This window comes from Carassius carassius, chromosome 12 (genome assembly GCF_963082965.1).
Source record: "Carassius carassius chromosome 12, fCarCar2.1, whole genome shotgun sequence".
Lineage (NCBI taxonomy): Eukaryota > Metazoa > Chordata > Actinopteri > Cypriniformes > Cyprinidae > Carassius > Carassius carassius.
Window position 1 is genome coordinate 13,277,539 of NC_081766.1, and position 13,758 is coordinate 13,291,296.

Genomic DNA, 13,758 nt, shown 5'->3' on the forward strand with positions numbered 1-13,758 from the left:
TCACTACTTCAGAGCAAACGGCGCAGAATCGAACCTGAAGCTCCGGAGCGATGTTTGGATGATAATGTAAAAATATGCTGTTATAAGCATTGTGGCGCTAGCTAATGATAGAAAAAAAATATATTAGTAGGGAAAAAATATTAAAGTGATTGTTTGGTTTGCAGAGATCAATACTTGAACTAACAAAGGACTTAATTATCATAACCCTATAAGGTATTTTTAGAGAGATTATGTTTTGAATAAAAGTTTATACAAAAATAAAACTTGTATTACTTACCTTTATTTAGTTTCTCATCCATATGACTAACAAAAGGAAGTGTCAGGCAGAATGATGTCATTTAGTGACTTTTGTGAAAGTCCATGTGGAACACAGATTGTCACTTTAAGAAGTTACTCCTAATGTCAGCTCGTTAGGTGTATAAGACACCTGTCCACACAATCTGAAAAAAAACAACCCTCAATCGACCTCGATCTGGAGCACCGTGCAAGATCTTGCCTCATGAGTTAAGGATGATCATGCGAAAGGTGAGGGATCAGCCCCGAACTATGCTGGAGGAGCTTGTTAATAATGACCTTATGGCAGTTGGGACCACAGTCACCAAGCAAACCATTGGTAACACACTACGCCACAATGGACTGAAATCCTGCAGCGCCAGAGAGGTCCCCCTGCTCAAGAAGGCACATGTACAGGCCCATTTAAAGTTTGCCAATGAACATCTAAATGATTCAGAGAAGGCTTGGGAGAAAGTGCTGAGATCAGATTCATCTTTCAAAATAAATGTAAAGACTGTTAATAATGTTAACAGTTAATAATGTCCTTAGTTTCACCATCAGTTCAAGCCCTGAAAGGGAACACACAAAACTCACATTTAAACATTCAATAGCAAATACTTAAACTAATAAAAAAACAAACTTACAGTAGCTGATTAAGAAGTGCCAGACTGTCGTAGCAAAGTCAGAATTACCTCCTCTCCTAAGTTCACGAAATGGTCGTCCATAAAATGCGTTGCTGTTCTGTTGTAAGAAATCTTAAAGATGCTTTTGCCTAGAAACACATAGCATCTCCCTGAAGTGCCTGCTTCAATACCAACTGCGGTTACTGAAACCATGCCTTCTTTCTTTGCGTGAACATTTGGGCAGCATTACGCCAATATTCCCACACTGTGACGTAGACATCTGGTGGCGTGTTAGAACGAGCCATTTTAGGAGGGCGTGGCAGAGTCTTAACTTTTATAAAGAATATCTCTTTGGTTTTGAGACTATAGTTTTTGCAACTTCAGGGACCTTATCAATGCACAATCAGCTTGTAACACTCCAAAGAGAAAGAAAATCTTGAAATCGCATCATATGACCCCTTTAAGGATTTAGAGGAGATCTATAAAGAGGAGTGGATCAAAATCCTTCCTGAGATGTGTCCAAACCTGGCGACCAACTACACAAAACGTCTTACCTCTGTGCTGGCCATGTTTTGCTTGGGGATTGAGTTCAGGGAAGCTTCAAAGGTTTCTACTTACACATTTTTTTGCAGTTTTAAGTATTGTATGGTATTACAGACATATATTGATTCCTCGTTAATCAGAATCCACTCCCCTTTCAAAATACAGGAGTTTTGTTCAGTGCCGAGCAGTGTTGGGTGTAACGCATTACTAAGTAATTAAATTACTTATCCACTAAAAAAGTAAAGTAAGGGATTACTGCTCATTTTTATGTAATTGAATTAGTTACTTATACAGTAAAGTACTTGCGTTATATACAGTAATCAATCTGCAACAAATATCCCTATACTGTACATTATAATGTTGTGGTGACTGACAACCTGGCTCACTTGTAGCATTTAAAATTATTGATTTTAGTTTTTAGTATTTAAAGTTTTACATTTATTTAAACAAAATATTTTTTATATTGGACATTAATCTGAAAATATTTCAAGACAATCTCAAGTGCTGCCCGCAATTAAAAAAAGCTTTATTTCCTCTGTATCATTTACTGGTTCCTCTTATTCCTCCAGATGTTATATGAGAACAAAGAATGAGTTTATATTATATATAGAAATATATTTTTTTAAATATATTTTTTTAAATATGAAGTTTCACATTTGTTGTGTGGATTCTGTGTGCATTGTCCAACCAGCAAACAGTATGAGCCCGGTTGAAAAATGTATTGTGTTTGGCTGCAATATGTCTATACATCCTTGTGTTGTGTGCAGGAGAACACGATACTCCTCTAACAATTACAAAAACACACAGGCACACCACAACACTCGAACATACACACAACCCACAAAGAACATGTTACTGAGCTCTCTTGTTCCACATTCGAGTGTGGTTTATAATAGGCAGGTATGAATGAACAAAAGAAAATAAGATAAAATATATGACAGCTGATGACTAACATGGCACTAAACATGTGTCAAGGCCAAGGGAGATGTGCAAGCGGGGGGGGGGGGGGGGGGGGGGGATGGGGGGGGTTGATGGGGCACTTTAAACGGCAGAAACCAGTTGTGATCGTATCGCATTCTCCAGATGGCCTGCTATCTCCTCTCGTTTACATGGGCTGGCCAGAGCAATTCAAGCCTCCCTGGGGACACAAAGAGCTTGTGCGGAAGAGCCCAAGACATTGAGTCCTTAACTACTCATCCCCATAACATGAAAGGGAAGGCCGCTCACTTTGCCACAGCTATTGCTTCAATCAGCCATGACGAGTGAACATGGACTCTAGGAACTGCCATCTAATCCATAAAAAGCTTGTAAAAGGCTTAGGGATAAAACATGTGACATCTGATCACTTCCTGACTTCAAGGAATGTATCAGCATTAACATCAAGAACTAGTTTGATCACCGATGACTGGTTACATCTAGCTCAAATGCAATGCAGCAATCACATTTATGGCAGGGCAATTAATTGATGTTGAGTGCAAGACATTTACAATAATAACTGAAGGTCAGATTTGTAATACTTCCTACTAACTTGGTTTACTGTGCAAAGACATATAAGCCAGTCATAGGTCATGAGTTCCAGCAAAAATGTTGATATGGGTGAGGCAGTAAAGGCCATGAGAGTTTTTGGGAAACCTGTATGGAAACAATTATTTTATTAGCAAACATCACCTTTTAGGCTTTAAATAACTATGTCAGTGACTATCCTTTTATAAGCTGATAAGCCTATTTACTTTTATATGTTTAGCTGCATTTTATTTCTCAATTAATACTCAATTAATAATTAATACTCAATTAAGATTTTCCTCTGCCGTCCACGACCCTATCAGAACAGATCTGTGACCCATTTTTGGGTCATGACAAACCATTTGAGATCCACTAGGTGATGGGTGAGTGAGAGCAATAGGATAGAACTACTTCGGTCTTGGACATCTTTTACAAACCACGTAACATAACACATAACAGCTGAGCATGTGGCTAAATATCGCAGCCTCTTATGGAAAATGCTACTGAAGATCAAGTTTCATATCAATCCCTAAGAAGCCACTGCATGCTGCAGTATCACAGAGAGAGAGAGTGAGCAGAACTGCTTCTCTCAGTATTTGGGGGGCTTCCAGTGCCCCTGATGACCCCCAGTGCGAGAAGGACAGGATGAGACTCACTGACATTAGCACCATATCGGCCTCACATTCACTGTTTAAACGCTTGGTACCAAAAACTGGACAGACCGCAACAGGCAATTACAACTCAGTCACCCCACAGGGGCAAAAAGAGTTACAATAAAGATTTCTCTGGGCTTTGTTATTGAGAAAAACACACTGTGTCTGGTTACGTAAATGAAAGAGAACATGAGTTCAGGTTGTGGTTGAGTGACCAACCTAACTGCAGCCTGACTTTCACTACATATGAAAATAATATTTCCATTATGATGTCACAATAGATGTCTGCTGTTAGGGTGAACCATTTTTTAAATGAATAACTTTGAGTTTGTAATTTATGGAAAAGAAAAAATGTATTAATCTTTAATATTTAATGAAAAACATTCTTTGCATACACCATCTATGAGTCATAGCAAAGCATTGTACAACCGCGCCTGCAAGAATCACAATGTTTCTGGTTTTCATCACCAAGGGCGGGATTAAAAAAAGCGAGGCTGCATCTAGAAATGCAGACTCTCTGAGTGGATATCAGAGTTCTTCAACCCTGTTCCTGAGGACCCAAAGTCCTGGAGTCCAGCTGCAACCCTAATCAAACACACCTAACGCAACCAATCAAGCTCCTCAAGATTTCTTGAAATTACACAGACAGGAGTGCTAAAGCAAGTTGGAAATAAACTTTGCAGGACAGCGGGTACCTAAGAGCAGGGTTGAAGACCTCCGTTCTGTATAGTATTAATTGTGTGTTGGGGATTCAATACACTTCTGTGTATTGTGAATGTAATCCAGATGTACTACATCCGTCATGCTGTCATTGTCATGTGACCTACTGTCGTCAGTTGTGTTGTCACTCCACTGCCATCTCCCGTAGCCTCGTTGGATAGTAAAGTGTCCATCAGATGCCACTTCAAAATCTTGCTGGACATAGTAGGTCATCTGGTGACTTTCTGCCTTCTGTTTAATAAAAACTGTGAATTTGGACAAACTACTCTGTTCACTGTTTTTCACCTACTATGTAATAGGGAAGTATGCTATATTTGGATGCAGATGTGATTTCGTGTTTGGTATTAATATTGGACCATACAGGCTTGAAATTGTCATGCATGATTCTAAATGAACCAGGAACAGTTACTTGTAATTAAAGATATATATTCAAAACTATTCTGCTGTAACAAATGGCATTCTAAATACAATTTTACCAGTACAAAACAGTAATGACGGAAATACTATTAGGATTGTCACTAGAGTTAAAGTATGAAAAGAGAACTAAATCACTTCTGAGCAACTATCTATACTTAACAACTCTGTATTTTGTCATCTAATAAAAGTAATTTCGCTCCTAAGTATTAAAATGCCATTTTACTTAATGGCTTCCTAGTCATTTTAGTCTGTAAACCTCAATATTGATAATTTTCAGCTGATTTTACCCATAAATGAGGCTATATAATGGGATTGCATAGAATTGTGATGCCCAGTCTTAACCAAACAGTGAGCACTAACTTGTGTTCCCATATGGGAGAACAACCAACCAGCCAGCTCGGTTTCTGGATCATTAACTTCAACAAAGTGCCATCCAGCGCATTCAGTTCAACATTCACGCTCATCTAATCAAAGCTAATTCAACCATGTTGCTGCAGCAATCATTTCTGTATGCTCCACCAGCTGCTACATCTCCCCAGGTGCATATGGATCAATGCTTCATGACCAATGAATAATGAAGTCAGCAGTATATAGGTAATATGAGACACAATGATACATCAACTATCTTGAGGGTGATGTTTCTTTTAGACCTTCCCTGTAAATAAGGTCATCTACCAGACCTCAGGTCAACGCAGATGGTCCTAAACTGAAAATTTCAGTTGCACTGAAAAGGGGGCCCATGCATGGATCACTCAATCATAGTGATCAACAGACTGAAATCTAAGCTAGCTGATTTAGTCAGGTCTGCTCTCGAGGGACATGTTAAAGCTATGGAACAGTTGTGCACAGGCAAGTACGCTCCTTTTAATTTACAGATCCATACAATGTTCCTGCACACTGAATTGAGGATATGCACATTTGGAAGTGTCAGCAGTCTGACAGTTTGAAACTGTCTTTCCTATAGTCAATGTATTATTTGCATATGTAGGATTTTACTTTCTCCTGTTCAGTCTGATAGTACCATGAAGACAGTACACTGTAACTTATTTTGACATTACATAACTGTAGAGGAAACCTCCTTATGACAATCCACCACCGTCTTCTATATCATAAATCTCTTACAGGGTAGTCCTAATGTCAATGATAGGCCGAGTGCCTTAGAAAATAATTTATGAACTCCGTCAACACCAAGGGAAGACGGGCACTGCTTACACAGTGACAATGACAAGACCTTCAAATTAGGACAGAATAAATCTGCAAACCTGTAAAAAACTTTTCCGGTAAAGTCATTTAATGATAGATGTAATGCATTATATCAAAAATCATAGCAATGGACCTGCTTGCTGACTTGCAAAAAAAAACATTGTAATTTATAAAATATGCACATGAAAGAAAAAGTCTAACCTGTTTCTTTTATCAAAAACGTAGACAGTACACTGTAATAGCTTTTATAACCATTTCTAGAGGACAGACACACCTAGACATAAACTCTATATATAAAGTCTATAAAGTTGTCATCAGCTGAATGTTTTCTATAAGTAACATACAAACTATCAATAACAGCCACATTAATGTCATGCCAAAATTGTTTTTGAAAAACTACTAAGTGTCGATATTATGTGGCATTAAGTCAAGAGAAAAAGCTTTGACAAATCAGAATAAATCAGTAGTTTATAATCGTGCAAAGTTCATTGGCCAAAATAATGTATAATTAAACAAATGTTAATAATTAAAAATAATAATGATGCTTTAAAAACAAATAGTTTCGGCTTTCCCATTCAAATCGATATTGATTAATGCTTATAAAACGGAATTAATTTAATGCACCTGTGGCACAAAACAACATGAGGACACTGTTTTGCTAAAGCTAAGATTTGGTTTAAAAACACTACTGGATGCACCTTAAACGCAACAATGGATAATAATCTTACCACGTTGGACGCCTTTGGCAACCCACTCCGCTTTCCATATCTGAATTGTTGATCATTTCCAAATATTTTGCGACCCACAGGCTAATTTAGCCAGTCTGCTAAGTGTACGTCCTCTCTCCTCCATGTGCTCACAGCAGCACGCGCATCGCGGTGCGCTGTGCATAGTCTGATCAGGGCTTGACGTCACAGCACGACAACTTAATCTATTACTCCACAAAACAATTATAATTTAACTTGTGGCTCATCATTTTACCCTACATAGACTATTTAGCTTCATTACCATCCTAACAGTGATTGTAAATACCACAGTGCTTGACACTAACCCCGAGTTTCACAAACGATGCTTAAACCTAGTCCCAGACTAAAATGTAAATCTGAGCTATGTCAACTGAACGAAACTTGCCCTGACTGATCTTAAAATATATCAGTGCCTTTGTTTTGGTTCAAGATGCACAACAGTAACGTGTTTTCTGAGACATGTTTATGAAAAATTACTTAAATGTCCTAATTGAACTATGGCCTAATCCTGGTTTAGTCTAAACCCTGTTTTTGAAACCAGGCCTAAAACTTTTATCCTAAATGACAAACTGTCAAGAAGAGAAGACAACAAGAAGAGGCTGTCTGTGGTAGATTTAACTTATTCAGGACTCCTGAACTTACTTCTTTGGAAGTTTACCTATATGGATCCAAGTTTGGTCATAAAAACACTACCTGCCATAAAGAATGTAATATTCATACCCCTGGTTTCACAGACAAGGCTTAAGCCTGGTCCCAGACTAAAATGCATGTCCGTTCTCTTTTATCTGTAATATCTTAAAATATGTTAGTACTATTGATTCGTCTCAAAATGCAAACCAGTAAAAAAAAAAATTTCCTAAGGAAAATTTTATAAAAGATACTTAAATGTCCTAATTGAACTATGGCCTAATCCTGGCTTAAATTAAACCTGTCTGTGAAACCAAGCCAAGACAAATTTGGACCCAAATTGGCACACAGCAAATGTTTAGTCTGGGAATTTGTCCTCATCCATCCAGTACGGTTTCCATAATCTTAGCAAAACAAGAAGACTAAATTAAACCCGAGAAAAAATTAAAATGGGGTATGAAAAGGAGCACGCACTGTATGTCATCTACCAAGCCCTTCACAAATTTTTTTTAAGAAAACATGGCACTTTTGAGTTGAAGGAAAGAATAAGATGCACTCCTTATGAGACCCCTAATACCAGCATAGCCTTAATTTAAAACATTTAAAACTGCTCTACTGAAGGAAAGGGGACATCTTTTTGTACAACAGGTGCATCAGAGCTCTTACAAAAGTTAAATGCCAATGATATTGCATTCCATAACATTAAGCCAGCAGTTTTATAGTAAAATATATAGAGAAATTACTCTCATTATGTACTCAAAATCAGACTCCCATCTTTATATTCTTGTAGAATAAAATGCAGTTATCTGTAACAAAAATCAATGGGATGTGTGATTCAGTCTAAGTGGCTTTACATAAGGCACTGGCTTTGATGCTTGTAAATAGAGAATGTAAATCTGACACAAGCATTAGTCATCCTAAAAAGCTACAAACAGATGATGGCATTGCCAAGGTAAATTATATGTAAAACAGTCTTACATACACTGAACGTCAAATCAATTACACAAATGAGTGCATGACTGTATCTTAATGTATTGCCTAATTGAAGGCTTTGAAGTGGGTCATCAGGAGACTGAAAGATGCAGCAAAAAGTAATGAGTCCACATTGAAGACAAGATTAACCCAAGAAAACAGTTTTATAGAGAAACGCATTTTATGATCCAGAAATCAACAGTATCTTGAATACATATGTGCAGTATGTACAAAACTTACAAAAACAAAACATTAAGTTAAGGCCAACAGTAAACAGAACTGCAGACCATTTCATTAATAAAAAATTAAATACAAATAAATCTAACCTCCATTATGTTCAAACTGAGGCAGTGCTATTGTATAAATCGACGTCAGATTGCTCACTACGTCACTTGCCACGCCCTCTAGACCTTGTATTGACGTGACCATACAAGGATGCTTAAAACAGGTTCAAGTCCATAAATTAAGTCCAAGCAACTTAAGAACTGCTTAACTGCTCAAGTCTCAGTTTCAAATGTTCACATTTTCTCTTTAAATGCTCCTTAAGTGAAATAAGTCTTTGTTCATCTTCTTGCATGCTCGCTATACACTCCGTCGCCTTCTTAAGTATCACTACTTTGGCAGCTTTCTCGTTGTTGGCCACGTCAGGAATCACGTCTCTCAGCGCGAAGAAACTGAGTTTGAGCTCGTTCCGCCGTTGCCGCTCGAGCACGTTATGAGTCCTGCGTTTGTCGTTATCCTCAGAGTCCGACGTCCTGGGACTCGAGCATTTTCTGTTGTGGTTAATTTGTTTAAACACTCGGATGGGACTCTCGAATTTAATCCGCTTGACCGCAGGCTGCTCACTCCGCGTGGATGGATGCGCAGCGTAATTGTGTTGGTGAATATTAACGTGACACCGCTTGAGGACAACGGGGCTTTGATGCGTTGCGTTTGCGTCAGGCTTTCTCACAGACTTTCTCTTTTCCACCGTGACAACGTCGATTTCCTCCTCCTCTTCGTCATCTAGATGGATTAAAAAGCAAAAAATAGACGTCAATTTTCAGCTCTGCTTATTCGTAGTAGACAGTTTAGCGTAGACTGGCGTGCAGTGGGCGTGCGAGTCCCTTTACGCAATTGACGCTACAATCTAGGATTAACGCTTTAACCACCAGATTCTTTTGTTAAAAAAAAAAAATACGCAGCAATAATTACAGTTTATAAATCGTAACTTATGTAAAAGTGTAAGCCGACCAGTCAAACGAGTACATTTCATCAGCATTAAAAAGAAAAGCAGTCTATAACTCACCGGAATCACTGTCACTGCTGCTGCAGCTGCTCCCACTATTAGGTGGAGTATCCAGTGGCACGGTTGTGGAAGTCGGTGTGGATGACGGTTTACACGACTTTGAGCTGTCAGTCAACGAAAAAGGAAACACTACTGATGGGTCAATGCACTGTGAGGCAGGGGTGCTCATGTCCTGAAGGTAGCTGACGTTAGAGCTGGACCGAAAGCAGTCCACAGAGTCGCTCCTGGAGGACTCTCTCCTCGCCGCCTGCAGCGACGCTAATCTCTCCGACACCGCCTTCTCCAGTTTGGCCGCGGCGGAGAAACCACTCCACATACAGTCCTGAATGATAATCGACTTCAGAAAAGACTGGGAGTAATCCGCGTCGCAAATAAAACTGTGGTTTACCACGTCGTCCCCGAGAAACTCCGAGACCATTTCCAGCTGGTCGGCCGTGGAGGGGAAGGGGTCTGACAGCGAGGGACACCGGCTCGGGGACAGCGGCGGAGTGGGCAGCAGTTCAAACTTCTTCCATATATCTTCACTGGGCGCCGGTGGCTGTCCGTGCTGGTGGTTATAGAAATCCTCATCCTCGTTGTCGAAATAGAAATAGGGCTGGTAGGAGTCGTATTCGTAATCATAATTTTTACTCGCCATACTTGAATTCAGAGGCATGGTGAATGCCTGTGAAGAATACATTATGGTTAAATTCATCTAAAGCCTAAACTTCAGTTAAGTACAGTTGTCCTACAAACGCATCAACTTACTGAATGTGGTACGTATTAAGTAATACAGAACGCAAGTCATGTAAACCTAAAATATCTAAATTCCAAGAATATGGTTTTTATATTTGGTACAAATGGTTTAATGACCAATAGCTCGCCAAATATATATGCACAAATAAATGGATAAAAAAGTAAAGAATGAGAATAAATCATAATTCAGACAGACTTACCGTAGCTGCGGCGAAACTGAATGAAAACTGACAATATGGTCAGATGTCAGTGTATGTGAACTATCAGGTGAATGTAAGTCCAAAGTGTGAGTGAGTGGGTCGCGCCGCTCAACCTGCGGCTGCTTGTCATCTGCAAGATTCCGAACAGCTGCTCCCGCGGGTTTTAATACTACGGATTGTTTTCCTCCTCTTGATATTCATGCGCCGTTCCCGCCAAATGTGAAAGATGAACGGAACATAAACGTTTCTTTTTAGTTATTCTAGTAACACGTCAATGATACACTGGCAATTGTATGCAAGCATGAAAAAAGATATTTAAGACATGGCATTAATTAATGAAAACGATTGATGGGACTACTTGCAGCCGCGGACTTATTCCGGGCGGAGCTTTGTTGCACATTGAGTTTAGCAGGAGGATGATTCAGAGAATCTATGCTCTGTAGTAGCCTACACCTGAACCCAAAATCACGTCTTATTGACACCGTTTACAAGCTCCCCTCACAGTTGTTTGTGTTGGGTGTCAGAAGGGGCGATTTTATTTACAACCACAAATAGGCCTATGTAACTGTTGATTAAAATAAATACGCAGACGGCCCAATTATCCAAATGAATAGTTTCTGATAATTACATTAAACCTATCCGACTGTTATTTTCGAGAATGAGAATTATTTCTTTTATTGTAGTGTTTATTGTTAATTAATGCAGTTACTGTCTTATTTGCGTTAAAGTAGGCGAATGCTGTAAGCTATTTGTTTTAGCCTAATCATCATAAGCATTAAGATTATAGTCAGTTTTATGACTGATTATCGAAATAAGTCTGATATAGTGTTTGATCTTGACCTGATAGATAAAGGAGCAAATGTTCTTGATTTATTCAGAAGTGGTTAGTACTTCCCTCTGGTGGCCATCTGTAATATATATATATAATGTATTTTCAAAAATATAGTAAAACAGTAATATTGTGAAGTATTACTACAGTAAGGAAAACGTTCTATTTTATTTATTTGACTTTATTAAAATGTAATTTATTTACATTTTATTTATTTTTCAGCATCATTACTCCAGTCTTCAGCGTGGTCTTGCACAAATAATTCCAATATGCTCAGTTTGATGCTTAAGATTGATTTCTTATCAAACAGTTGAACTGCTCTTTTTTAAAAAGTTGGAGAATACTTCAATGGCCGACAAGCTCAAAATTGATGGAAAAAAAAGAGAAGAAATACACCACATTACATTTCAAGTCCTCTAAAGCAATATTGAAAGGTTTATGTGATAACCTAAACTTTGTTTTTCATAGAAAACATTTGTGGTTACATTCACTTTTTTTCACTTGGGCATTCTATTATAAATAAATATTTTTATGTTCCACAGAAGAATAAAAACCTTAAAGCTTAAAAAAAAGAATGGTGAGTAGGGAGTGTGGACTTAATACTTTTCAAGATATGCTCAACATGACAGTGTTTGATGTGTGATATATGGCTGAGCACAGATTCATCAGGCATGCACTCCTCTCACACAGGGGTCTTTCTGGGAACCAACAGGTCCATTTACTACCAGACATTCAACTCAACTCATCCTCCCTTAATTTGCATAATGCCAAAGGCCCATGTTTAGCCATGAGAGAGGATCCTGGTTGTGAGAGAGTGCTGAGAGAAGCGGGGAGGTCTGGGCTTTCACATTGGGGTTACTATTAAAGGTTTTTTCTTTTCACACTTGTGCCAAGTGTGCACAACGGAAAGGCTGACCCCATGGGAATGCACTGTACCGTACATACACTATAAAAAAGAATTTGTTGAGTCAACTAAAAATACTTTGTTACCTTGCTGCCTAAATAATTTTTTTTTATCTTGACAATATATTTTTTGTTGAAACAACTTCCCATTAGAGTGGAATTAGTCCAGTTAATAAATTAGTTTAACTTGAATTGACTATTATTTCCCAGTCCAGTCAACCTAATTCATGTTGTGTCAAATGGGACTCTTTTTTTTCTTGGATCAATAAACATAAGCAAATGTAACCCCACTACCTTAAATTTTTAAATAAAGATGACAAGACACTTAAAAAATATCAAAAACTATTAAATGATAGAGACAACAATTTCATTCACATTTAAATTGAACAAGCAATTTGCTGTCAACACATCAACTCACAACTGAAAAAAATTGAAAACAAACACACACACACACACACACACATACACGTCTAAAGATCTGAACCGACAATTGAAAGTGTGCTATATAATAACCTTGGCATGGGATTGTGAAACATAATTAGTTGCATTTCAATTCGTGACATCAAAACCGCAGGGATTATTTAAAATTTCATACCTTAGTATTAAGTTTACCTTAGTACCTGCATATTAACCCTGCACAAGTTTACATGCACTCCCCAAACATAGTGCAAGTTATTGGTCAAAATGAGAAGCCAAGATATTATATAATATATGTATAGGCAAAAGCAATCACAGTTAGAGAAAGTTTCCAAACTCTCCCCATCATAATGCAATTAAGTGGTCATAATACAAGAAACAGAGAGAAAAAGGACTGCAAAAGCTCTTGTCAATTTGAAGAATTTATTTTGTATATGTATGTCTTTCATATTTTTATGAAAGAGCTTGCTGTGAAGCCCATGAACACATCCTGAACATTGGTGGGAGCAGCTGTTCTTCGCAAGGTTTTGCAGAGCCTCAATGATAAATTTAATGCGCTTGAGGTAGTGAATGCTCACTGCATACAGGCCCATTACGAGTCCAAATGCCTTGGGGACATGGGAGATGTCAGTGATGACAGGATGTCCAAATGAGGGCAATCTTGGTTATTCCTTGGGAAGCACATCACATTGCTGCTCATCAGTTGCAATCAGAATTCCCTCGTCAATTTCTTTCACAATATCTTCAATTTCACTGGATGGTTGGGAAAACACAAAATATTGCATTACTTAATAACATTATAACAACTGAACACAGATATGTACATACACTATTAAAGTTGTGTGTTTTGTTAAAAGGAAAGCTCAAGTGGAAGATATTTAGAAAAATGTTTGTAACCAAACATGAAAGTTAAAAGTAAATGGTGCTCCTCAACTGTTTTGGTTACAAACATTCAAAATAACTTCCTGTATTAAACTGTTAAAAGTCTGTGCAAATGTATTTGTTTTGCTGAACACGAAGACTTTAAAATCCCAATGGGAAAATAAGTGGAAAATACACCTCCGGAACCAACTAGGCTTAAAAAGGGGAAAAATTTTGCATGTTAT

General features: G+C 38.1%; 1 protein-coding gene across 1 annotated transcript; it reads right to left on the bottom strand.

The window, feature by feature from the left end:
• Positions 1–8,425: 8,425 nt before the first annotated feature.
• On the bottom strand, positions 8,426–10,689 carry mycb (MYC proto-oncogene, bHLH transcription factor b). The gene is made up of 3 exons (XM_059563540.1): positions 10,504–10,689; positions 9,569–10,232; positions 8,426–9,285 (listed from the first exon to the last, which is right to left on the bottom strand). The coding sequence occupies exons 2-3, from the start codon at positions 10,221–10,223 to the stop codon at positions 8,759–8,761; spliced, it is 1,182 nt and encodes a 393-aa protein (XP_059419523.1). The 5' UTR covers positions 10,224–10,232; positions 10,504–10,689; the 3' UTR covers positions 8,426–8,758.
• Between the last annotated feature and the right edge of the window lie 3,069 nt (positions 10,690–13,758).